Source organism: Pseudophryne corroboree, chromosome 12 (assembly GCF_028390025.1).
Source record: "Pseudophryne corroboree isolate aPseCor3 chromosome 12, aPseCor3.hap2, whole genome shotgun sequence".
In the NCBI taxonomy this organism is placed as follows: Eukaryota; Metazoa; Chordata; class Amphibia; order Anura; family Myobatrachidae; genus Pseudophryne; species Pseudophryne corroboree.
Window position 1 is genome coordinate 101,781,788 of NC_086455.1, and position 27,991 is coordinate 101,809,778.

At 47.7% G+C, this 27,991-nt stretch overlaps 1 protein-coding gene across 1 annotated transcript in view; it reads left to right on the forward strand.

Moving 5' to 3' along the window:
* The window catches only part of STX7 (syntaxin 7), a 216,938-nt gene that overhangs the window by 151,722 nt on the left and 37,225 nt on the right, over nt 1-27,991 (forward strand). Inside the window, exons 5-6 of the mRNA XM_063947824.1 lie at nt 19,142-19,279; nt 23,566-23,618. Of these exons, the coding sequence (XP_063803894.1) occupies nt 19,142-19,279; nt 23,566-23,618 (191 nt within the window). The remainder of the gene's footprint in view (nt 1-19,141; nt 19,280-23,565; nt 23,619-27,991) is intronic.

Here is a 27,991-nt window from a genome sequence, read left to right on the forward strand (position 1 = left end):
ATAAGGCGCTCACACGTTTGTCAAAAAAGGTGGCACTGCCGTCTTAGGATACGGCCACTTTAATAGGTACCTGTTGATAAAAAACAGGAGGCTATCCTGAAGTCTGTATTTACACACTCAGGTACTAGACTGAGACCTGCAGATAGTGCTGCTGCAGCGTGGTCGGTGACCCTGTCAAACAGGGATACTAGTTGGCAAACATAAAAACATATTAAAGACGTCGTCTTATATATGGGGGATGCACAGAGGGATATTTTGCCGGCTGGCATCCAAAATAAATGTAATGTCCATTCTGTCAGGAGGGTATTAGAGACCTGTCACTGGACAGGTGATGCTGACTTAAAAAGCGCATAGAGAGCCTTATAAGGGTGAGGAATTATTTGGGGATGGTCTCTGGGACCTCGTATCCACAGCAACTGCTGGGAAGAAATAATTTTACCTCAGGTTTCCTCACAGACAAAGGTACAGTCCTTTCGGCTTCAGAAAAGCAAGCGGGTCAAATGGCGCTTCCTTTCTGTACAGAGACAAGGGTAGAGGGAAAAAAGCTGCACCAGTCAGCCTGTTCCCAGAATCAAGATTCTTCCCCCGCCTCCTGTGAGGCCACACCATGACGCGGGTGCTCCACAGGTGTAGCCAGGTACGGTGGGGGGCCGTCTCAAAAAATTTCAGCAATTAGTGGGCTCGCTCACAGGTGGATCCCTGTTTCTTTCAAGTAGTATTTCAGGGGTACAAGCTGGAATTAGAGATGTCTCCCCCCAGCCGTTTCCTAAAATATGCCTTGCTGACAACTCCCTCAGGCAGGGAGGCTGTGCTAGAGGCAATTAATAAGCGGTATTCCCAGCAGGTAATACTCAAGGTGCCCCTACTTCAACAAGGACGGGGTTACTATTCCACACGGGTTGGGGTACCGAAACCGCATGGTTCGGTGTGACCCATTTTATATTTAAAATCCTTGAACACAAAAATTCAAGTTCAAGATGGAATCACTCAGGGCGGTTATTCCAAGCCTGGACGAGGGGGATTACATGGTATCCTGGGACATCAAGGATGCTTACCTGCATGTCCCCATTTACCATCCTCGCCAGGAGTACCTCAGATTTGTGGTACAGGATTACCATTACCAAGTCCAGACACTGCCGTTTGGACTGTACATGGCACCGAGGGTGTTTTATCAAGGTAATGGCCGAAATGTTGATACTCCTTCAAAAAAAAGGGAGTTGTAATTATCCCGTACTTGGACAATCTCGTTATAAGGGCGAAGTCCAAGGAGCAGTTGGTAGTCGGGGTAGCACTATTTTGGAAAGTGCTACAACAGCATGGTTGGATTCTAAACAGTCCAAAGTCACAGCTGGTTCCTATGACACGTCTACTGTTCCTGGGGATGGTTCTGGACATAAACCAGAAATAGTGTTTCTCCCGGAGGAGAAAGCCAAGGAGTTGTCATCTCTAGTCAGAGACCTCCTGAAGCCAAAATAGGCAGCGGTGCATCATTGCACGCGAGTCCTGGGAAAAATGGTAGCTTCCTACGAAGCAATCCCATTAGGCAGGTTCCATACAAGAACTTTTCAGAGGGACCTGTTGGACAAGTGGTCCGGATCGCATCTTCCGATGCATAGGCTGATAACCCTGTCTCCAAGGACCAGGGTATCTCTACTGTGGTGGCTGCAGAGTGCCCATCTTCAAGAGGGCCGCAGGTTCGGCATACAGGACTAGGTCCTAGTGACCATGGATTCCAGCCTTTGAGGCTGGGAGGCAGTCACACAGGGAAGAAATTTCCAGGGACTTTGGTCAAGTCAGGTTATTTCCCTACACATAAATATTCTGGACCTGAGGGCCATTTACAATGCCCTGAGGCCGGCAAGGCCTCTGCTTCAAAACCAGCCGGTACTGATCCAATCAGACAACATCACGGCAGTCGCCCATGTAAACCAACAGGGCAGCACAAGAAGCAGGATGGCGATGGCAGAAGCCACAAGGATTCTCCGATAGGCGGAAAATCATGTGTTAGCACTGTCAGCAGTGTTCATTCCCGGAGTGGACAACTGGGAAGCAGATCTTCTCAACAGACACGACCTCCACCCGGGAGAATGGGGACTTCCTCCAGAAGTCTTCCAATAGGATTGTACACCATTGGGAAAGGCCACAGGTGGACATGATGGCGTCCCGCCTCAACAAAAAGCTATAAAAGATATTGCACCAGGTCAAGGGACCCTCAGGCGATAGCTATGGACGCTCTGGTAACACCGTGGGTGTACCAGTCGGTTTATGTGTTCTCCCCTCTGCCTCTCATACCAAAGGTACTGAGAATAATAAGAAGGCGAGGAGTAAGAACGATACTCGTGGATGGCCAAGAAGAGCTTGGTACCCAGAACTTCAAGAATTTATATCAGAGGACCCATGGCCTCTGCCACTCAGACAGGACCTGCGGCAGCAGGGGCCCTGTCTGTTCCAAGACTTACCGCAGCTGCGTTTGTCGGCATGGCGGTTGAACGCCGGATCCTGAAGGAAAAGGGCATTCCGGAGGAAGTCATTCCTACGCTTACTAAAGCCAGGAAAGAGGTTACAGCAACTCATTATCACCGCATATGGCGAAAATATGTTGCATGGTGTGAGGCCGAAAGGGCCCCAACAGAGGAATTTCAACTAGGTCGATTTCTGCATTTCCTGCAAGCAGGAGTGACTATGGGCCTTAAATTGGGTTCCATTAAGGTACAGATCTCGGCTCTGTCGATTTTCTTTCAAAAAGAACTAGCTTCAGTACCTGAAGTTCAGACATTTATAAAAGGAGTGCTGCAGAGTCAGCCCCCGTTTGTGCCTCCTGTGGCACCTTGGGATCTCAACGTGGTGTTGAGTTTCTTAAAATCACATTGGTTTGAACCACTAAAAACCGTGGATCTGAAATATCTCACGTGGAAGGTGGTTATGTTATTGGCCTTGGCTTCTGCCAGGCGAGTATCAAAGTTGGCGGCTTTGTCTTGTAAAAGCCCTTATTTGATTTTCCATATGGATAGGGCAGAATTGAGGACTCGTCCCCAGTTTCTCCCAGAGGTGGTGTCAGCGTTTCACCTGAACCAGCCTATTGTGGTGCCTAGGCTACTAGGGACTTGGAGGACTCCAAGTTGCTAGACGTTGTCAGGGCACTGAAAATATGTTTCCAGAACGGCTAGAGTCAGAAAATCTGACTCGCTGTTTATCCTATATGCACCTAACAAGCTGGGTGCTCCTGCTTCTAAGCAGACTATTGCTCGTTGGATTTGTAGTACAATTCAGCTTGCACATACTGTGGCAGGCCTGCCACAGCCAAAATCTGTCAATGCCCATTCCACAAGGAAGGTGGGCTCATCTTGGGCGGCTGCCCGAGAGGTCTCGGCTTTACAACTTTGCCGAGCAGCTACTTGGTCAGGGGCAAACACGTTTGCAAAATTCTACAAATTTGATACCCTGGCTGAGGAGGACCTGGAGTTCTCTCATTCAGTGCTGCAGAGTCATCCGCACTCTCCCGCCCGTTTGGGAGCTTTGGTATAATCCCCATGGTCCTTACGGAGTTCCCGGCATCCACTAGGACGTTAGAGAAAATAAGAATTTACTCACCGGTAATTCTATTTCTCGTAGTCCGTAGTGGATGCTGGGCGCCCATCCCAAGTGCGGTTTATCTGCAATACTTGTACATAGTTATGGTTAACTAAATCGGGTTATTGTTGAGCCATCTGTTGAGAGGCTCTATTGTTTCATACTGTTAACTGTGTTTCATATCACGAGTTGTACGGTGTGATTGGTGTGGCTGGTATGAGTCTTACCCGGGATTCAAAATCCTTCCTTATTGTGTACGCTCGTCCGGGCACAGTACCTAACTGAGGCTTGGAGGAGGGTCATAGTGGGAGGAGCCAGTGCACACCAGGTAGTCTAAGATCTTTCTAGAGTGCCCAGCCTCCTTCGGAGCCCGCTATTCCCCATGGTCCTTACGGAGTTCCCAGCATCCACTACGGACTACGAGAAATAGAATTACCGGTGAGTAAATTCTTATTATATATATATATAACAAAAAAGTGCTGTTTATAGCTGGGACTTGTGTTTCCAGGGTCATTGGCGCTGGGTGTGTGCTGGCATACTGTCTCTCCAAAGGGCCTTGTTGGGGGAACTGTCTCCTGATTAGAGATTTCCCTGAGTGTGTGGGGTGTCGGTACGCGTGTGTCGGCATGTCTGAAGCGGAAGGCTCTTCTAGGGAGGAGGTGGAGCAAATGAGTGTGGTGTCTCCGTCGGCAACGCCGACATCTGATTGGTTGGATATGTGAAATGTTTTAAATGCAAATGTGAATTTATTACACAAAAGGTTGGACAAAGCGGAGTCCAGGGGAAATACAGGGAGTCAATCCCTGCCTTTCACTATCTCACAGGGCCCTTCTGGTTCTCAAAAGCGCCCACTATCCCAAGTAGCAGACACTGATACCGACACGGATTCTGACTCCACTGTCGACTATGATGATGCGAGGTTGCAGCCGAAATTGGCAAAAAGTATTCATTGTATGATTATTGCAATAAAAGATGTGTTGCATATCACAGATGACCCCTCGGTCCCGGACACGAGGGTGCGCATGTATAAGGAAAAGAAACCTGAGGTTACTTTACCCCCTTCACATGAGCTAAATGAGTAGTTTGAAAGGGCTTGGGAAACTCCAGACAAGAAACTGCAGATTCCCAAAAGGATTCTTATGGCGTATCCTTTCCTGGCTAAGGACAGGATACGGTGGGAATCCTCTCCCAGGGTGGACAAAGCGTTGACGCGCTTATCCAAAAAGGTGGCGCTGCTGTCTCAAGATACCGCAACCCTCAAGGATCCTGCGGATCGCAGGCAAGAGACTACGTTGAAGTCAATTTACACACATACTGGTACATTACTCAGACCGGCGATAGCGTCGGCTTGGGTTTGTAGCGCTGTAGCAGCGTGGACAGATACCTTGTCTGCTGAAATTGATACACTGGATAAGGATACCGTTTTATTGACCTTGGGTCATATTAAGGATGCTGTCCTATAAATGAGAGATGCTCAGAGAGACGTTGGCCTTCTGGGTTCCAGAGCCAACGCCATGGCGATTTCTGCTAGGCGAGCCCTGTGGACCCGACAATGGACGGGTGATGCCGACTCAAAGAAGCATATGGAGGTTTTGCCTTACAAGGGTGAGGAATTATTTGGGGAAGGTCTCACGGACCTGGTTTCCACAGCTACTGCAGGTAAATCCACTTTTTTACCTTATGTTTCCTCACAGCCAAAGAAACGCCACATTATCAGATGCAGTCCTTTCGGTCGCATAAATCCAAGAGAGTACGGGATCTTCCTTTCTCGCCAGAGGTAAGGGCAGGGGGAAAAAGCTGCCAACAACAGCTAGTTTCCAGGAACAGCAGTCCTCCCCAGCTTCTACAAAATCCACCGCATGACGCTGGGGCTCCGCTGAGGGAGTCCGCCCCAGTGGGGGCACGTCTTCGACTTTTCAGCCACGTCTGGATTCAATCACAGGTGGATCCCTGGGCAATAGACATTGTTTCCCAGGGTTACAAGCTGGAATCCGAAGAGGTGCCTCCTCGCTGGGTTTTCAAATCGGCCCTACCAGCTTCTTCCACGGAGAGGGAAGTAGTTTTAAATGCAATTCAAAAACTGTGTCTTCAACAAGTGGTGGTCAAAGTTCCCCTGCTTCAACAGGGGACGGGGTACTACTCAACCCTGTTTGTGGTACCGAACCCGGAACGCTCGGTCAGATCCATTCTGAATTTAAAATCCTTAAACCTATACTTGAAAAGGTTCAAATTCAAGATGGAATCACTCAGAGCGGTCATCGCCAGCAAGGAGGGGGAGGATTATATGGTGTTCCTGGACATAAAGGATGCATACCTTCATGTCCCCATATATCCTCCTCATCAGGCGTTCCTGAGATTTGCTGTACAGGATTGTCATTACCAATTTCAGACGTTGCCGTTTGGGCTTTCCACGGCCCCGAGGATTTTCACCAAGGTAATTGCGGAAATGATGGTGCTCCTGCGCAAGCAGGGTGTCACAATTATCCCGTACTTGGACGATCTCCTAATAAAAGCGAGATCGGGAGAACAGTTGCTGAACAGCGTATCACTCTCCCTGAGGGTGTTGCAACAGCACGGCTGGATTCTCAATCTACCAAAGGCACAGTTGGTTCCAACGACCCGTTTGCCTTTCTTAGGCATGATTCTGGATACGGAACGAAAAAGGGTTTTTCTCCCGATGGAAAAGGCCCAGGAACTCCAGAACGTGGTCAGGGACCTGTTAAAGCCAAAAAGGGTGTAGGCCCATCAATGCACTCGAGTTCTGGGAAAGATGGTGGCGTCTTACGAGGCCATTCCATTCGGCAGGTTCCATGCGAGGATCTTTCAGTGGGACCTTCTGGACAAGTGGTCCGGGTCACATCTACATATTCATCAGATGATCAGCCTGTCCCCAGGGCCAGGGTATCTCTCTTGTGGTGGCTGCAGAGTGCTCACCTTCTAGAGGGTCGCAGGTTTGGCATTCAGGACTGGGTTCTGGTGACCACGGACGCGAGCCTCCGAGGCTGGGGAGCAGTCACACAGGGAAGAAACTTCTAGGGTCTGTGGTCAAGCCAGGAGGCTTGTCTACACATCAACATACTGGAATTGAGGGCCATATACAACGGCCTACGTCAAGCGGAGAATTTTCTTCGCGACCTACCGGTTCTGATTCAGTCGGACAATGTCATGGCTGTGGCTCATGTAAACCGCCAAGGCGGAACAAGGAGCAGAGTGGCAATGGCGGAAGCCACCAGAATTCTTCGCTGGGCGGAAAATCATTTAAAGCGCTCTGACAGCAGTCTTCATTCCGGGGATTGTAAGTCAGTGGGGACTGCCTCAAATAGACATGATGGCGTCACGCCTCAACAAACAGCTCCCGAGGTATTGTGCCCGGTCAAGGGACCCTCAGGCGGTAGCAGTGGACGCCCTGGTGACTCCGTGGGTGTTTCAGTCGGTCTATGTGTTCCCTCCTCTTCCTCTCATCTCAAAAATATTGAGAATCATAAGACGAAAAGGAGTACAGGCAATTCTCATTGTTCCAGATTGGCCTCGAAGGGCCTGGTATCCGGAGCTGCAGGAAATGCTCACAGAAGATCCGTGGCCTCTTCCTCTCAGAGAGGACCTGTTGCAACAGGGGCCCTGTCTGTTCCAAGACTTACCGCGGCTGCGTTTGACAGCATGGCGGTTAAACGCCGGATCCTAGCTGAAAAGGGCATTCCGGATGAGGTCATTCCTACTCTGATAAGGGCTAGGAAGGAGGTGACAGTGAAACATGATCACCGTATCTGGAGGAAGTATGTGTCTTGGTGTGAGACCAAGAATGCTCCTTCGGAAGAATTCCATCTGGGCCGTTTTCTCCACTTCCTACAGACTGGAGTGAATTTGGGCATAAAATTAGGTTCCATTAAGGAACAGATTTCGGCCCTGTCTATTTTCTTTCAGAAGGAATTGGCTTCTCTCCCAGAAGTCCAGACTTTTGTGAAGGGAGTGCTGCATATCCAGCCTCCTTTTGTGCCCCCAGTGGCACCATGGGACCTTAACGTGGTGTTACAGTTCCTAAAGTCTCATTGGTTTGAGCCCCTTCAAACCGTGGAATTAAAATATCTCACTTGGAAAGTGGTAATGTTGTTGGCCTTGGCGTCTGCAAGGCGAGTGTCTGAGTTGGCGGCTTTATCTCACAAAAGCCCCTATCTGATTTTCCATGTGGACAGAGCTGAGTTGCAAACTCGTCCTCAATTTTTGCCTAAGGTGGTTTCCTCTTTTCATATGAACCAACCTATCGTGGTGCCTGTGGCTACAAGGGACCTGGCCGAGTCCCTTGATGTGGTCAGGGCTTTGAAAATGTATGTAGCCAGAACGGCTAGGGTTAGGAAAACAGAGTCTCTTTTTGTCCCCTATGCAACCAACAAGGTTGGCGCTCCTGCTTCTAAGCAGACTATTGCTCGCTGGATCTGTAACACGATTCAGCAGGCTCATTCTACGGCTGGATTGCCGTTACCTAATTCGGTGAAGGCCCATTCCACTAGGAAGGTGGGATCTTCTTGGGCGGCTGCCCGAGGCGTCTCGGCATTACAGCTTTGCCGAGCGGCGACTTGGTCGGGTTCAAACACTTTTGCTAAATTCTACAAGTTTGATACCCTGGCTGAGGAGGACCTCATGTTTGCTCAATCGGTGCTGCAGAGTCATCCGCACTCTCCCGCCCGTTTGGGAGCTTTGGTATAATCCCCATGGTCCTTACGGAGTCCCCAGCATCCTCTAGGACGTAAGAGAAAATAAGATTTTAAACCTACCGGTAAATCTTTTTCTCGTAGTACGTAGAGGATGCTGGGCGCCCGTCCCAGTGCGGACAACATTCTGCAAGACTTGTATATAGTTATTTGCTTGCATAAGGGTTATGTTACAGTTTTGTTCAGTCTTTGACTGATGCTGTTCTGTTTCATACTGTTGACTGGTTCATATATTCCAGGTTATACGGTATGGATGGTGTGGGCTGGTGTGAATCTTGCCCTTGGATTAACAAAATCCATTCCTCGTACTGTCCGTCTCCTCTGGGCACAGTTTCTTTGAGGTCTGGAGGAGGGGCATAGAGGGAGGAGCCAGTGCACACCCATTCTAAAGTTTCTTTATAGTGCCCATGTCTCCTGCGGAGCCCGTCTATTCCCATTGGTCCTTACGGAGTCCCCAGCATCCTCTACGGACTAGGAGAAAAAGATTTACCGGTAGGTTTAAAATCTTATTTTTTCCATTCCCAATCCCTTCCAAATTTACTAAGAAGCGTGGGTCCGGGATAGTCGGTGCTGCTGAGTGCAGCAATGGCTTGTCGGCGCTCAGACAAGGAGCCCCGCCATAGACCTAAATCCACGTTTGCTGGTTTCAGCCTAAGGCTGCAGGAGCTGGACAGAGAAGCCCCGTAAGAGCCACCACGGTACGCAGAAGTAAGTAGTGGGCAGTCATAGATCTTATTTCCCAGGGCTACAGACTAGAGTTCCAGGAGCTCCCACCTCACAGATTCTTCAAATCAGGGTTACCAGTTTCACAAGAGGCAAGTATAACTTTACAGAACGCCATTCAAAAACTGGCACTGACCCAGGTCATTGTTCCAGTTCCACATCATCTGCAAAAAAGGGGTATTATTCCAACTTGTTTGTAGTACCGAAACCGGACGGTTCGGTGAGGCCGATTCTGAACCTCAAGTCATTGAACCCGTACTTACGAGTGTTCAAATTCAAGATGTAGTCTCTGAGGGGGTCATTCCGAGTTGTTCGCTCGCAAGCGGATTTTAGCAGATTTGCTCATGCTAAGCCGCCGCCTACTGGGAGTGAATCTTAGCATCTTAAAATTGCGAACGATGTATTCGCAATATTGCGATTACACATCTCGTAGCAGTTTCTGAGTAGCTCCAGACTTACTCGGCATCTGCGATCAGTTCACTGCTTGTCGTTCCTGGTTTGACGTCACAAACACACCCAGCGTTCGCCCAGACACTCCTCCGTTTCTCCGGCCACTCCTGCGTTTTTTCCGGAAACGGTAGCGTTTTTTCCCACACGCCCATAAAACGGCCTGTTTCCACCCAGTAACACCCATTTCCTGTCAATCACATTACGATCGCCAGAACGATGAAATAGCCGTGAGTAAAAATCCTAACTGCATAGCAAATTTACTTGGCGCAGTCGCAGTGCGGACATTGCGCATGCGCATTAAGCGGAAAATCGCTGCGATGCAAAGATTTTTACCGAGCGAACAACTCGGAATGACCCCCTGAGAGCGGTGCTCTTCGGTTTGGAGGAGGGGGAATTCCTACTGTCTCTGGATATCAAGGATGCGTACCTTCACATTCCGATCTGGCTGCCTCATAAGGCTTATCTACGATTTGCACTGCAGGACTATCACTACCAGTTCCAGGCCCTGCCATTTGGTCTCTCCACGGCACCGAGAGTGTTCACCAAAGTGATGGCAGAGATTATGTTTCTACTCCACTAACAGGGAGTGAATATAATTCCGTACCTGGATGTACTTCTAATAAAGGCATCGTCCAGGGAGCGGTTTTTGGACAGCATTGGCCTTTCAACCAGACTACTCCTAGATTACGGGTGGATTCTGAACCTTCCAAAATCTTACCTGGAACCGACACAGAGGCTACCTTTCCTGGGAATGATACTGGACACAGAGGCTCAGAGAGTGTTCCTTCCGTTGGAAAAGGCTATGGTAATCCAGTCGATGGTTCGGGCTGTCCTGAAGCCAACCCGTATCTCGGTGCATCTGTGCATTCGCCTTCTGGGGAAAATGGTGGCCTCTTATGAGGCGATTCAGTACAGAAGGTTTCATGTGAGGCTCTTCCAACTAGATCTATTGGACAAATGATCAAGATCGCATCTTTACATGCACCAGAGGATCTGTCTGTCGCCAAGAGCCAGGATCTCCCTTCTGTGGTGGCTACAGACTTCTCATCTCGTCGAGGGTCGGAGGTTCGGGATTCAGAATTGGATTCTATTAACCACAGATGCAAGCCTCAGAGGTTGGGTAGCAGTCACCCAGGGGGTGCAGTGTCAGGGAAGATGGTCAAGTCAGGAAGTCATCCTTCCAATAAACATCCTGGATCTCAGGGCTATCTACAACGCCCTTCTGCAGGCCTCATCCCTACTTTGGAATCAGGCCATTCAAGTCCAGTCGGACAATGTGACGGCGGTAATGTACATAAACCGACAGGGCGCAATGAAAAGCAGAGCAGCAATGTCAGAGGTGTCAAGAATTCTCCTCTGGGCGGAAAAACGCTGTGGCCTTGTTGGCTGTCTTCATTCTGGGAGTAGACAACTGGGAAGCAGACTTCCTCAGCAGCCACAACCTGCACCCGGGGGGCCTTCACCCGGAGGTGTTACGGTGGTTGACACGTCAGTGGGGATATCCTCAAATCGACATACTTGTCTCTCGACTCAACAAGAAGCTCAAGCGGTATTGTTCCAGGTCGAGAGACCCACAAGAAGTGGCGATAGACGCTCCTGACAGCTCCGTGGGTCTACCAGCTGGTGTACGTGTTTCCTCAAACTCCCTCTGATCCCAAGAATTCTAAAAAGAATAAAGAGGGAAAAGGTTCAAGCAATCCTCATTGTTCCGGACTGGCCATGAAGGGCCTGGTATGCGGAACTTCTCGAGATGCTGCTCGAAGATTCATGGCCTCTACTTCTTTGCGAGGATCTTCTGCAACAGGGCCCATTCGTCTACCAAGACTTACCGCGGCTACGTTTAACAGCATGGAAGTTGAACGGCTGATTCTAGCCAGGAGAGGGATTCCTGACAAGGTCATCCTGACTATGATCCAAGCCAGAAAAGGGGGTAATGTCTAAACATTACCACCGTATCTGGAAGAAGTATGTCTCTTGGTGTGAGAGCAGACAATATTCTGCAGTGGAATTTCATCTGGGACGTTTCCTGCTTTTTTTTGCAGTCGGGAATGGATGTGGGCCTACATTTAGGCTCCATAAAAGTCCAGATTTTGGCCTTATCTATTTTCTTTCATAAACAATTGGCTTCTCTCCCTGAGGTGCAAACATTCTTGAAAGGTGTTCTGCACATCCAACCTCCCTTTGTGCCTCCCACGGCACCTTGGGATCTCAATTTGGTGCTGCAGTTCCTCCAATTGGACTGGTTTGAACCGTTACAGGAGGTGGACGTAAAGTACCTTACGTGGAAGACAGTCACGCTGTTGGCCTTGGCTTAAGCAAGATGTGTGTCGGAGCTAGGTGCGTTATCTCACAAGAGATCCTACTTCATTATCCATGAGGACAGAGCTGAACTCAGGACTCGTCAGCAATTTCTTCCTAAGGTGGTGTCTGCGTTTCACATCAACCAACCTATTGTGGTGCCGGTTCTTACGGACACCTCTGCTACTTCAAAGTCTTTGGATGTTGTGAGGGCTTTGAAGGTGTATGTAAGGAGAACAGCTTGTCACAGGAAATCGGACTCGCTGTTCGTTCTCTATGAGCCCAATAAAATTGGGTGTCCTGCTTCAAAGCAGTCCAATGCACGCTGGATCAAAGCTCACTATCCAGCATGCTTATTTATTTTTATTTATTTTTAGGTGTGTTTGGGGACAAGATTCTACAGACAATGCCTGCTTGAGTGGAAAGATACTTCAGTTGTGTTAAATTGGCCGCCTTTTACATTTTCCTGGACCGATAGGTTTGAGTGGGATTTAAATAGTGTAGAAAGCCCATTGGTCACTCAGTTAAGCTCATAGGTAACATGTCCCTGGACCATTTGTGTACAAGGGAAAAACAAAAACTGATAATTTTAGCTATTATTATTTTCTCTTACGTCCTAGAGGATGCTGGGGACTCCAAAAGGACCATGGGGTATAGACGGGATCCGCAGGAGCTTGGGCACACTAAAAAGACTTTGACTGGGTGTGAACTGGCTCCTCCCTCTATGCCCCTCCGCCAGACCTCAGTTAGACTTTGTGCCCAGGAGTGACTGGACACACACTAGGGGAGCTCTACTGAGTTTCTCTAGAAAGACTTTTGTTAAGTTTTTTATTTTCAGGGAGACCTGCTGGCTACAGGCTCCCTGCATCGTGGGAGTGAGGGGAGAGAAGTCAGACCTACTTCTTCTTAGTTAAGGGCTCTGCTTCTTAGGCTACTGGACACCATTAGCTCCAGAGGGTTCGATCACTTGGGGGGTCATTCCGAGTTGTTCGCTCGGTAAAAAACTTCGCATCGCAGCGATTTTCCGCTTAATGCGCATGCGCAATGTCCGCACTGCGACTGCGCCAAGTAAATTTGCTATGCAGTTAGGAATTTTACTCACGGCTTTTTCATCGTTCTGGTGATCGTATTGTGATTGACAGGAAATGGGTGTTACTGGGCGGAAACAGGCCGTTTTATGGGCGTGTGGGAAAAAACGCTACCGTTTCTGGAAAAAACGCAGGAGTGGCTGGAGAAACGGGGGAGTGTCTGGGCGAACGCTGGGTGTGTTTGTGACGTCAAACCAGGAACGACAAGCACTGAACTGATCGCAGATGCCGAGTAAGTCTGAAGCTACTCAGAAACTGCTACGAGGTATGTAATCGCAATATTGCGAATACATCGTTCGCAATTTTAAGATGCTAAGATTCACTCCCAGTAGGCGGCGGCTTAGCATGAGCAAATCTGCTAAAATTCACTTGCGAGCGAACAACTCGGAATGACCCCCTTGGTTCGCCTAGCTGCTTGTTCCCGGAGCCGCTCCGTCACCCCCCTCACAGAAGCCAGAAGAAAGAAGCCGGGTGAGTATTAGAAGAAACGAAGACTTCAGTGACGGCAGAAGACTTCAGTAACGAGGTACAGCGCAGCGGTAGCGCTGCGCTCCATGCTCCCACACAGATCACCAACGGCACTCGCAGGGCGCTAGGGGGGAGCGCCCTGGGCAGCAGTTACTGGGATCAGTGGACTGGCAGAACCGATTATACGGTGCCCGGGCACCGTATAGATTACCGCCACCAGTATAAAAATTTGAAATTGAGCGGGCTACAGCGCCCCAGGAAGGGGCAGGGCTTAGCCGCACATTGTTCACTAGCGCCATTTTCTCTCTCTCTCTACAGTGCTGCAGAGTCGCTGGCCTGGACCTCCAAGCTCCCGCAAGTACAAGGGGGCAAAAACAGGGGGGGGGGGGGGGGCACATAAAATTTGGTGCTTTTATCATATTATAGACAGCGCAGGTCACATATATTTTATTTTTTGGTATGTGGGCGCTGAGGTGTGAGCTGGCATACTCTCTCTGTGTTTCTCTCTACAGGCTTCCCTGTGGGTCTGTCCCCTTGTTTTTGGCCAGTGTGGGTGTGTCAGTACTCCATTTCGACATGTCTGAGGCTGAGTGCTCCTCCCTGGAGGAAGTTACTGGGGGCGCAGAGAGGGATTTGGGTATGACTTTGTCGGCACAGCCGACTGCTGATTGGGTTACTATGCTGAGTGTCTACCGCTACGGCGGGTAAGTCATCTTTTCTTCCTTATGTTCACACACAACAGAAAAAGACACCCCATCAGCAGATGCAGTCCTTTCGGCCTAATAAGTACAAAAGAGGAAAGGGCTCCTCCTTCCTCACCTCAAAGGGTAGAGGAAGGGGAAAGAAGTCGCCTGCAGTATCAGGCACCCAGGACCAAAAGTCCTCCCCCGCCTCTACCAAGTCCACTGCATGACGCTGGGGCTCCCCTGTGGGAGTCCGTACCGGTGGGGGGCCGTCTCCGATTCTTCAGTCAGGTCTGGTTTCAATCGGCCCTGGATCCTTGGGTCTTAGACATAGTGTCCCAAGGGTACAAAGTGGAGTTTCAAGAGATGCCCCCCCCCCCCCGCCGCTTTTCGTGTCGGCCTTGCCAGTTTCTCTACCCGAAAGAGAAGTGGTAAAGGCTGCGATACAAAAATTGTATCAACAGAGGGTCGTTGTGCCGGTTCCCCCGTCCCAACGGGGGGAAGGGTTCTATTCGAGCCTCTTTGTCGTGACGAAGCCGGACGGCTCGGTCAGACCGATTCTGAACCTAAAATCCCTCAATCCATACTTGAAAATTTTCAAGTTCAAGATGGAGTCTCTTCGAGCTGTGATCTCCAGCCTCGAAGGGGGGGATTTTATGACGTCAGTAGACATAAAGGATGCTTACTTGCACGTCCCGATATACCCTCCTCATCAAGCCTTCTTGAGGTTTGCGGTACAGGATTATCATTACCAATTTCAGGCGTTGCCGTTTGGGCTTTCCATGGCCCCGAGGGTTTTCACCAAGGTAATGGCAGAAATGATGGTTCTCCTTTGCAAGCAAGGGGTCACAATTATCCCGTACTTGGACGATCTCCTGATTAAGGCGAGGTCCAAGGAATAGTTGTTAAGAAATGTGGATCTCTCCCTGTCGGTTCTGCGACATCACGGTTGGATTCTAAATTTGCCAAAGTCTCAGTTGATCCCGGCCACTCGGCTGTCCTTCCTGGGTATGATCCTAGACACGGAGCTACAGAGAGTGTTCTTCCGGAGGACAAAGCTCTGGAAATCCAGAACATGGTCAGGGAGCTCCTGAGGCCGACAAGTGTGTCGATTCATCAATGCACTCGGGTACTAGGGAAGATGGTTGCGGCTTACGAAGCCATTCCGTTTGGCAGGTTTTATGCCCGGGTGTTTCAGTGGGATCTGCTGAACAAATGGTCCGGGTCTCACCTGCACATGCACCGGAAAATAAGTCTCTCTTCCAGGGCCAGGATTTCTCTCCTGTGGTGGCTGCAAGGTTCTCACCTTCTAGAGGGACGCCGATTCGGAATCCAGGACTGGGTCCTGCTAACAACAGATGCAAGTCTCCGAGGCTGGGGCGCAGTCACGCAAGGAAGAAATTTCCAGGGAAAGTGGTCAAGCCAGGAATCTTGTCTCCACATAAATGTTCTCGAGTTAAGAGCCATTTACAACGGCCTGCTGCAAGCGAAGAACCTTCTTCAGGGTCTCCCTGTCCTGATCCAGTCGGACAACATAACAGCGGTGATGTACGTAAACCGCCAAGGCGGTACAAGGAGCAGGGCGGCAATGGCGGAGGCCACAAGAATCCTTCGCTGGGCGGAACAGTACGTGAGCGCTCTGTCAGCAGTCTTCCTCCCGGGCGTGGACAACTGGGAAGCAGACTTCCTCAGCAGACACGATCTCCATCTGGGAGAGTGGGCTCTTCATCAAGAGGTATTTGCAGAAGTGACAAGCCGTTGGGGAATTCCTCTGATAGACATGATGGCGTCTCGCCTCAACAACAAGCTTCCGAGGTATTGTTTCAGGTCAAGGGACCCCCAAGCCAGCGCAGTGGATGCCCTGGTAACTCTGAGTGTTTCAGTCGGTGTATGTGTTACCTCCACTTCCTCTCATTCCAAAGGTGCTGAGGATCGTACGATGAACAAGGGTTCAAGCAATACTCGTTGTTCCAGATTGGCCACGGAGGGCCTGGTATCCGGATCTTCAGGAATTGCTTGTAGAAGATCCTTGGCCGCCTCCTCTAAGAGAGGACCTGTTACTGCAGGGGCCCTGCGTGTTTCCGGACTTACCGCAGCTGCGTTTTACGGCGTGGAAGTTGAGCACCAAATCTTAGCTCGGAAAGGTATTCCCGGGGAGGTCATCCCCACTCTCCTTAAAGCTAGAAAGGAGGTTACGGCGAAGCATTATCACCGTATTTGGAGAAAGTATGTGGCTTGGTGTGAAACCAAAGCAGATCCTGCGGAGTAATTTCACTTGGGTCGTTTCCTCCATTTGGGTTCCATCAAAGTGCAGATTTCGGCTTTATCTATTTTCTTTCAAAAAGAATTGGCCGTCCTTCCTGAGGTTCAGACTTTCGTGAAGGGAGTGCTGCATATCCATCCTCCATTTGTGCCACTCGTGGCGCCGTGGGACCTTGAAGTGGTGTTGCAGTTTCTTATGTCTCACTGGTTTGAACCTTTGCGTAAGGTTCAGTTAAAGTTTCTCACTTGGAAAGTGGTCATGCTTTTGGCTCTGGCGTCTGCCAGAGGAGTGTCCGAGTTGGCGGCTTTGTCTCAAAAGAGCCCATATTTGATCTTTCATTCGGATAGAGCGGAATTGAGGACTCGTCAACAATTTCTGCCGAAGGTGGTTTCTTCGTTTCACATAAACCAACCTATTGTGGTACCTGTGGCTACGGAGGCTGTGGCGGTGCCAAAATCTCTTGACGTTGTAAGAGCTTTGAAAATGTATGTCGCCAGAACGGCTCTTACTAGGAAGACAGAGGCTCTGTTAGTCCTGTATGCTTCCAATAAGATTGTAAATCCTGCTTCTAAGCAGACTATTGCACGCTGGATTTGTAATACGATTCAGCAAGCTCATTCTTCGGCTGGGCTACCGTTGCCGAAGCCAGTAAAGGCCCATTCTACCAGGAAGGTGGGCTCTTCTTGGGCAGCTGCCCGAGGGGTCTCGTCACTTCAACTTTGCCGAGCAGCTACGTGGTCGGGTTCAAACACTTTTGCGAAGTTCTACAAGTTTGATACCCTGGCTGATGAGGACCTTATGTTTGCTCAATCGGTGCTGCAGAGTCGTCCGCACTCTCCCGCCCGGTCTGGAGCTTTGGTATAGACCCCATGGTCCTTTTGGAGTCCCCAGCATTCTCTAGGACGTAAGAGAAAATAGGATTTTAATACCTACCGGTAAATCCTTTTCTCCTAGTCAGTAGAGTATGCTGGGCGCTCATCCCAGTGCGGACTGTTACTTGCAGTTGTATTGATACTGGTTGTTTTTGGTTACACGTGGGTTGTGTATCAGTTATATTCAGCTTGTTGCTGTTGTTAGTTCATACTGTTATCTGGTTTCCTGCTACTCCGGTTGTACGGTATGTTTGTGGTGTGGGCTGGTATGTTTCTCGCCCTTAGTTTAACAAAAATCCATTCCTCGAAATGTCCGTCTCTCCTGGGCACAGTTCCTATAACTGAGGTCTGGGGGAGGGGCATAGAGGGAGGAGCCAGTTCACACCCAGTCAGTCTTTTTAGTGTGCCCAAGCTCCTGCGGATCCCGTCTATACCCCATGGTCCTTTTGGAGTCCCCAGCATCCTCTACGGACTAGGAGAAAAGAATTTACTGGTAGGCATTAAAATCCTATTATTATTATTATTATTATTATTACATTTTATTTATAAGGCGCCACAAGTGGTCCGCAGCGCCGTACAAAGGACAGTACATGGAGACAAAAATTAGCATTACAGTAAGTAAATAACAGAAATAGAATACAGGTAGTAAAGAGCACCACAATTCTCAAGACAAAATACAGCTAAGATGTAAGTAGTGAAGGAGTGATCATTGTAGAGGCTGGTGGCCATAGATGGAGATGAGCCTTTACCAGCAGGAGAAAAAGCGGGTAAAGATGGTCGCTGAGTAGGGGAGAGCTACGCGTGAAATGTGTCGAGAAGAGGGCTTAGATAACAAGAGGAAAGAGGGCCCTGCTCTGAAGAGCTAGCAATCTAGTGGGAAGGGTCGACAGACAGATGACATGAGGTGCAAGCAAGCGGGAGGTAGCCTGATGGCAGTATTTAAGCAAAGCTGAGATGTTCAAGGCAGGGGGATGGAGGAGCCGCTATGCTGTTATTTCATACTGTCTGGACCACAACACAGTGACAGTCTACTGTTTCCAGATGAAACTCAAACTTCCTGTAGAATAAATTAGAAAAATCACCCAAAAAGATTTTTCTACTTCTCTGATGGGTCAGCCGCACAATTTATAAACAAGAAAAACTTTGAAAGTAAAGTAAAAAATGTAATATGTTTTCCTGTAATGTTTTCCTCTGCCCAGTCAAAAAGTTGTTGTGGTGTAAGAATCTGATTATCATATGGACGTTGCAAGCTTGCTCAGGATGCTAACCTCTTCACTGTGCCATTTACACTATCACAAGGCCCTTTTCCATGAGCAATCGCAGAAAAGTGCTGCTCTTTCTATACCAAAATCATCTTTTATATGAGCATAAGTTGGCAAAGTTTTTCTTGTTCTTTAAATTGTTTGGCACACCCATTGGAGAAAATATTTTTGGGTGATATTTTTGGTGAAATTTATTGTACAAGAAGTTTGAGTTTACTCTGGAAGCAGTAGACTGTCACTGTGTTGTGTTACAGACAGCCTGAAATAACATCATAGCTAAGTTACTCCATTTTTTGTATATCCCTTGTAATACACCATAATTGGGAAAATTGTACAGTAGCTTCAGCACTGGGCCAATGATATCTGGGTGACTGAGGCATCTTCTTGGGAGTACAGTGTTGCTCCCAGTCTGCTGTGTCTCTCCCTCCCAGCCCCCCATTTTCCAAGTTGCTGTTCGTCCTAATATTGCTTGAGTTCGGGGGCCGTGCGGGATCCGGCCGAGCTCAGACGTTTTTTTTGAAGTGGCAATCACTTACAATGCAAAACCATGCCTTGTAAGTGGTTATCCCTTTAAAAAAAAATACAACATTTGGAGACTGAAGAAAAACAAACAATCACTTTTCCAAGTAGTCACTTACTATGTAGTTAGAAAATCTCTCCAACATGCAGTTCAATTAGTGCTTTGTGCATAGAGGGTTTACAGCCTTAACTCTGTCCTTTTCCTCTCCTGTAATCTGTAAAGTATTTTGTTATTGCAGAGGCAGAGAAAACTGCAGAAAGACAGACTCTTAAATGAGTTCTCCGCAGCACTGACAAATTTCCAGAAGATTCAAAGATTAGCTGCCGAGAAAGAGAAAGACTTTGTGGCCAGAGTCCGCGCAGGTTCCAGAGTTTCCGTAAGTTAAGGAAAAATGTTCAGTCAATGAATTGTCACAATCCTTATTTTGTGCAACTAAAGATTCCATATACAGTATTTGCATTGATAATTTGTATTGTGAGAATATGCGTAAAGCAGCCGTGTTCTCCTCTAGGACAATTATGTCTGCTCAGATGTACTCTCCTGAAACACTGTAGGAAATATGGGAAATGATTGCAATTATGACAACCAGTAAATAGACATATAGTAACTATGAAAGAGATTATCAAAGCATGGAGAGAGATAAAGTACTGACCAATCCTCCCCCTATAAACTAACTCCACTACCAAAGAAAGCACCATCTTTATGTCTGTGCTAGCCTTATCATAAGAGCACTTAATATAACATGTGAGTAATTATCCATGTTCTCACTTAAGTTAATACTTACATGCTGGGATAAAGAATATATCAGCCATATGTTCTTGTCTTTATTCAAGAAGTCATTGCTAACCCTTGTTCTAGTATTCGTATACCAGAACTGGTCAAATTAGTCCTTGTTTCTACTTGTGGTTATTCCTTGAACTAATTGCTTCAGAAAAAAACCTTAAAATGGAACAAAGAGAGGCAATAACAGGAACTAGTAAAATAATAATTTTGCCCATTGAAATGTCCTGAGTAGTTTATAATAAATATCTTTCTCTGTAAGTATTATTGTAAATTCACTGTCCATTTTCCTAAATACGCATATGTTACTAGGTGATTCATTGCGCCCTACGGGCGCTCTTCACACCGTCGTAAGGGGCTATGCCCCCTTAACCCTTGCATACCCTTGTGGCGTGCAATATTTGTATTATATGGAGTATTACCTCCAATCATAATTGTGTGAGTGGTTAAATATTGCACGGACAAAGGGCGTGCAATGGTTAATGGGTTGTAGCCCCTTGCAACGGCGTGAACAGCAGGGCCTGATGAATCACTTAGTAGGTGCTGTGGTTGGGCGGGTGCGGGAGAGACGCGGGAGAGACGCGGATTGGGGAGGGGGTCCAGGGGTGCCGTGGTTGCGGGTGGGGGAGGGGCTGGTGTGGTGTGGGAGGGGCTGGTGGTGTGGGAGAGGCAGGTGCGGTGGTGGGGGAGGGGCAGGTGCCGCGGGTGGGGGTCCTGTGCGGGTGGGGGAGGGGCGGGTAGGGGAGGGGTCCGGAGCCACCATGGGTGGTGGAGGGGGTGTGTGCGGGTGCCGCGGATGGGGTCCGGAGGTACTGCGAGTGGGGGAGAAGCGGTTAATGCTTCTCCTGGAAGCAGCTAGGCTGCTGTCCTCCCTTTGGCAGTGGCTCTCTCAGAGACTCGCACAGCAGCCAATCACTATTGTTAGCGCTGGTGTCCCAACGTGCCGCATTACTGGGAAGAAGATGCACTTGATAAACGACAGCTCCCAGCAGGCCTTAGCGCTGGAATGCTTTGTAGCAAAGGGCTGCTGGGAACTGTAGTTTATTTAGTGCATCTACTTCCCTGTAATGCGGGACGTTGGGACACCGGCGCTAACAATAGTGACTGGCTGGCAGAACTGACTGACTCACTGAATCAATGTAAAAGGTGAGAGTGCTGTGCAGTGTCAGTGACACTGCACTGCACAGCACAGCACTGTCACCTGTTACATTGATTCAGCATCCAAATATTACCCTCCACGATATGACCCACTCTATCCGTTACATTAGCCATCTCGGGGCTTCCAGGCCGGCAGCCCAAGTGCTGTGTTACGGAGTCAGGGCCCCTGGGGATCTGTGCGCGACTGTGGTGGGGAGGCACTTCTGTGACATCACACGCAGAGGAGGCTCCAGGGCTCAGAGAGTATGCGGCGCAGGGCCCCCCGCACAAGTACAAAAGCATTGCACAACGGCGTTGCTTTTGTAATTGAAGAGTAACTCTCAGCTAGCGCAACTCCTGCGGCTGGCCGGGAGTTACTCATCGCTGCCCTGGTTGCAGCGGCTGCGCGTGACGTCACGCAGCCACTGCGGGCCACCCCCTCATGGTCCGGTCACACCTGCGTTGGCCGGACTGTGCCCACAAAACGGCGGCCAAACGCCGCCGTGCTGCACCCTCCCACCTAGCAGTCAGCCATGCGCCGGCGCACTGCGGTGACGGTGCATGCGCAGTTCTGACCTGATCGCTGCGCTGCAATGAACTGCAGCGAGTGATGAGGTCTGAATGACCCCCATAGGACGCTGCAGTAAAAGGTTTTTTTTCCCCCTATCTACAGCACAGAGACTTGCTGCAGATGCAGTGACATACCCTCCAAGTGCACCTTTTTTACCTTTTTGGCAGGTACAGTACCTTTTTTTTATGGTCTGTACTGATTTTTGGCTCTCCAAACTTACATTGAAAGTATAGGAAAAGGGGTGTGACCATGCCACTGTACCCATGGCCACGCCCCCTTTTTAAATGTTTCCTGATTTTTATGTGTAAATTATTGGAGCGTATGTTGCTGCAGATGCAGTGGGCCTATTTTGGGTTGTGGAGCTGGAGCTGCAGCTCCATCAGCCCCATTGTTATTCCTGCGCTGGGGGAACACACAGCAGCCAAAGGGCAGAGCCTCCCATTGGATGTAACCTGTTTGGGAGGGCATTTCTCGCCCAATCAGCTGTGGACTGGGTGTGATAAGACCTGCTGCTAACCCAATGAGAGCTCCTAGCCACGCCCAGCGTTATCCACACAGTCACAGAGTGACAGATCTGGGCAATTATATAGGAGATGTGTGAAACAAAAGTCTTCAGGACGCTGCAAAATACACGCAACACAAAAAGTCAAGGTCTTCTGGACAGTTTTGACACCTATTGGTGATAAGGCTGTCTTGCAGCACAGATAACATACAGTAGCACAATTTACAAGTGTTGTGCACCTTGATGCATTGAGGCTACCGGTGGGCGACAAGCTGTTCTTAGAGAGGTCCTGTATAGCCATGCTGACCAGAGTTATTTCCACAATATAAAGACATTTATCAGGAATGAAGTTATTAAATAATAACATGCAAGGCCTAGCTATGGCCCTTTTTATTAGTTACTCTTAGGTAATAGTGTGAGCGCATTATACACAAAGTCTATATAAACACTGCTCGGACTGTGGGCCTTATTCAGGTTTGTTAGCAAACCAAAAAAAGTAAGCAACTGGGCAAAACCATGTTGCACTGCAGGTAGGGCAGATGTAACATGTGCCGAGAGATTTAGATTTTTGTGGAGTGTGTTCAAACTGAAATCTAAATTGCAGTGTAAAAATTAAGCAGTATTTACCATGCACAGAAACAATATAGCCCACCCAAATCTAACTCGCTCTGCACATGTTACATCTGCGCCCCCCCCCCCCCCCCCCCCCGCAGTGCAACATGGTTTTGCCCATTAGTGTGCTTTTATGGTTTACTGATAAACCTGAATAGCCTCCTGTGTATGTATTCATATTTGTATGCAAAACCCGAAGCATGCAGACAAATGCAATGTTTAGGGGTCTGCGCAGGCGAAAGATCCATTCTGCGTATGTGCAGAACGAGTCTTGCGGTGTCGCTCTCAGCCCTGTCAGCGCAGCATGATTGACAAGCTGTGGAATTTGGGAGGCAAAGCGGGAGTGGCACCATTTTTCATCGTTTTAACGACATGATGGGTACAGAGTCTACATCCTCATGACGCAGACTTCCTGGATCCTGGTGTCTAGATCCTATGGCCAACCTGAGTAAGCTTCAGCTTACGCAGGCTGGCTGGTGCCTGTAACCATCGTGATTACGTAACACATACACCTCCTGCTGCATTAGATTTTTATTAGATGTCTTGCATCTTGCAATTCCTTACAAATATGAATGCTGCTTTGATCTCCTTGTGATCTTCTTATACTTCATCAAAGTTAAGGTTTGGTCCACTTGTGGGAACAGAGCCTCTTATCAGGCTCTGTAGCATATTATTTTACCTGCTGCCTATATAAACAATGCAGAGGTTTTGCTATATTTATAAAAAAAAAAATGGTGCATAGGGTGGCTTACTTTAGATGATTTGTTTTGCATTTGTAAGGGAATTATTTCTGCATGAGGTTGTTTAAGCTGTTTGATCATTTTATCTGCATGTGTCATGGTACCCAGGTAAAGAATGGCATCTGATCAGTAAGGTAAATCTGACGACACAGTTTTTTGTGTGGTACAGTTCCTTTAATTTATCATGAATATTTTAGTCTTTTGATTTTCTCATGCTTGACACTGTATGTTTCCTTCTTAAATGTTATATTTGGCTGACAGTTGCAAAGATTAAGACTTTTATTTCATCCAGCTTTCTTCTTATGTGTTGTCATTTTTAGGGAGGAGTACCAGATGACGGTTACAAGGATGGAACACTGGTCACGTGGGAAAAGTTAGTCACAAAACAGTTTGGAAAAGATGCTGGGAACAATTTAGTAAAGATTGGTTTTGAATGGCTTTGTGAACTAAACATAAAATACAGCATTTTTTAATGGTCGTTTTGTCCTTATAAACAGAAATCGTATTGTGCCCCGTCTGTTTCTGGGGCACTATCCTGCTGCAATCCTAGGGATACAGTACATGCAGGCTTTTTTTTATTTTATTTTTTTATAATTTTTAATTTTAATTGAAACAAAAACCTCAAAACCCTTATGTCGGGTCCCCCTAAAATTATTACCAACTCTTGGCTGGTTCTTGAAAAAATGCTGTGCGCGAGGCTCCAACAAAATTTCAACTACTTAGCACTAGGCATTACCAACAAGGGCTGCAGGGCTGGTGGCACTATAGCAGGTGGGGCACTTGGCATGGAGTCCCCCTGCCATAGGGCCAGTCAGCTTGTCAGCACATTGCTAGAATCCCTAAGGAAGTGGGGCCCACAAAACAAAAAAAACGTAAAGAGAAGGCCTGTGATATACAAAAAAAAAAAACACAAAAAAAAACCAATTGGAAATAACTGCCAGTTGGTTTTGATATCTATGCTTGCAAAACACCTGTTTTCAAATATAACATGCACAATTGGCTTCTCTTATAATACAAATAATGTGTTACATAAAACAACATGACATATTCAAATGGATGGTAAAGGTGCTACTAATCCTGTCGTGTTATGATCAGTAAAAATTGTATATATTGGAATAAAATAAAATAAATGGTTTTAATAACTAGCATATACACAGTAAATATGTAAACAATAAATATATATATATATATATATATATATATATATATATACATATATATAATTTGTGAATTGATCCAGTAACAGACAAATTAGTCCTCTAAATATTTTTACATACCCAATGAAATAGTAGTCACAATCTTAAATCTGGTCACAGATAGATTAGGTATAAATATGGACGCAGGGATATATTTCAGCGTGTGGCGAGTTATCAGAATAGCTACAGTACCGGCTCTGTGTTCCTGAAGTGCAATTCAGTATCTTCATCACTTCCTCCTACTACCGTGACTTATTATATTCATAACTAATCTATATGAGACCAGATTTAAGGTAGTGACTACTATTTCTTTGGGTATGTTATAATATTTGGAGGATTCATTTGCTTGATACCTGATCAATTCATATTTATAAATTAAATGTAACAATTGTTTACATATTTACTGTTTATATGCGAGAGCTTTTTCAAAACCTTTTTAGTTTTTTGTTTTATTCCAATAGATACTATGTTTTTCTGATCATAACACGGCAGGTAGTAGCCCCTTTACCATCCATTTGAATACGTCATGTTTATGTAATAAATTGTTTGTATTATAACATAAGCCAATTTTGAATTTTACATTTGAAGCACTGGTTTTTTTTTATACCAGATAGCTCCATGGTCTTAACAACGTGCTGCAGGTGAGAATCATTCTCTACATAATTTATTATTCTAGTGCAGGGACTAGGGGGGGTTTAGCGGATCCCCACCCTTTTCTGTTTTGTGTAGATCGTCAGAGAAAATAGCCACCATGCCATTTTTTCCGATATTTTGTGCAGCGTTGACAACCCAAGACCATGGAGAGATATGGGTGGCCTGTGTGCACAGCACATCCTGCACACTTGTAGATATGCCCCTCTGCCCTCAACTAAGGACAACCTGGCCTGTGCTGATAGCACTAGAGCTATTACTTACACCATGGGCACTGAGAATGGGGTTAATAATGTATGGTGAAAATTAGATTTAATGTTTCTCCTTGCTGCCTCACATCCCCTGCTGTGTGCTGTATGACCGTGTCTAGAAATGCTGTGAATGTAAGAAATAATAATTGCATTTTAAGCAAATAAACAGAATGGCTGCATTATAGGCATTATTTCTGGATCTCAGATTATGTAATTTAATAGCAGGGAAGATACTTTTTATTATTGTTGATATGTGTACACTATTTTGTGATGTACACGTGTGATAAGAAGTATTTGAAGACACCCCAGTCTGATAGACTTAGACTGAAGCTTGGGTTTATTGCAGTGCACAGCTGCTCTCACAGTAGTACCAGTTCGTCAGCGGAGATGGAGAGGAGCATACAACAGAAGAGTCAGTCATGTATGGGTAGAGGCAATATGCAGAATATTCTAGAGTCACCAAGAGCTGAATACTACCCGTTTGTGTGCTACTGTGGTGCTCAAGCACCGTGGCAAGATCGTGCGTGCATGCGTAGAAGACCTAATGGCAACCATCTTGGTAAAGGATAAATGCTTCTCTTATGGAGCATCATGGAGACTACGCAGTAGCACACGCCATATACAGTACCAACAGTTATTTTTTTTCTGGCAGGGTCCACAGATTATCCACAGGATAACATTTGGATATGATGACGTGACAGTGGATTTGCACCAATCGGTTAAAGCTTTCGGCCTCCCAGCATGCAACGGGCCTCGCTTCCTGGCTCAGGCAAATCAGTTTTTTGTTTGGTTGCGGCAGGAGCCGGACCATGGTCAATGGGCTGCTGGTTTTTAGCAGCCATAAGCTTTTTTTATTTTATTTTTATAGTATTACTATTTTCTCTTACGTCTTAGAGAATACTGGGATTCCATTTAGTACCATGGATGTATAGACTGGTCCAATAGGAGCCATGGGCACTTTAAGAATTTGATAGTGTGGGCTGGCTCCTCCCTCAATGTCCCTCCTAACAGACTCAGTTTAGAAAATGTGCCCGGAGGACCCGTCACGCTGAATGAAGTTCCTGAAGCGTTTTCTGCATTTATTTTATATATTTGTTATTTTCAGGCAGGGCTGGTTGGCACCAGCCTGCCTGCTTCGTAGGACTTAGTGGGGGAACGGCCCAACCTCTTGAAGGGTTAATGGTCCCGTTCCCCGCTGACAGGACACTGAGCTCCTGAGGGAACTATTCGCAAGCCCCACCACGGCGAGCGTACTTTCCCGAAGCACGCCGCCACCCCTAACAGAGCCAGAAAAATGAAGAGTGGTGAGTACTGAGCCGGCGACCCGGTTAGTGGGGCGCCAGCCATTATGGTGGCATAATGGTACGGAGACACACGGCTCTCAATGGGGGGAATGCGTCTCCGGACACAGTACACAACTGCGTCTCTGTACACAGTACCCAGACTGGCAAACACAGCCTTTAAACGGGTCTGCTCCATTTAAAGCACAAAGATTACCTCAGCCAGTATAAAAAAAGCACGAAGACCGCGCGCCATTGAAGGGGTGGGGGCTTCACTATGAGAGGATCCAGCAGCTCACTAGCGCCATTTTCCCTCTGCAGTGGACACAAACGCTAACTGACAGGGATGCGCAGCTCCTCCGGTGTGACTCCAAATTACCTCAGCGGTACCAGGGAGTCAAAGAAGGGGAGGGGGGGGGGGGGGGAGCGTCTGTTAATGTACTAAGTCCCCTATCAGGGTACTTGGTCTGTGACCCAGCTAAGCTTGGCATTAGCAGCGAGAGCGCTGTGGGGGCTGGCTCCAACAACTCTGTGTCTCCCTGAAGGACTCTTTGTGGGTTAATTGTGCTTAACCTTTTCGTGTGTGTGTGTGTGCTCTGTCACATTTACATTATGTCAGGCAAAGAGTGTGTTTCATGTACAGCGGGAGTGTATTTCATCACCAGGGGGCTCATTACTAGGTACTCAGGGCAGTGCACCTTCCCAGAATAGCGGGGCTGAACCGGAGAGTGTTAATTCTCTTAAAGAAATGATCTCCACTCTTTCTACAAAATTGTCCCGCAATGAGAAAGAGACGCAATACTTAAAACAGAAAGATGATTTTATGAACAGAGACTCAGTCCCCAAAACAGCATCTCAATCCCCTCCCATTTGTCCGCAAAAGCGATTTTTGGCCCATATCCTTCAGTCTGACTCTGACAGGTCAGACATGGAGGAGGGAGAGGTGGACTTAGAGTGGGGGGGGTGAGGGGGGGGATGCAGCTCTGTCACAGGGGATAGAGGCTATTACAAAGGCTATCAGAGATGTTCTGCATATTCCTGATAAGGTGTCAGAGGAGTGTAAGGAATCTTAATGTAAAAAAGAAGTCCTCAGTCACTTTTCCTGCGTCAAAGAAATTGAATACCCTGTTTGAAGAACCATGGGTTAATCCTGATAAGAAATTTCAAATCCCTAAAAGGTTACTCTCATCTTTTCTCTAACGTCCTAGTGGATGCTGGGGACTCCGTAAGGACCATGGGGAATAGCGGCTCCGCAGGAGACTGGGCACAGCTAAGAAAGAATTAGGACTACCTGGTGTGCACTGGCTCCTCCCACTATGACCCTCCTCCAGACTTCAGTTAGAATCCTGTGCCCGGCCGAGCTGGATG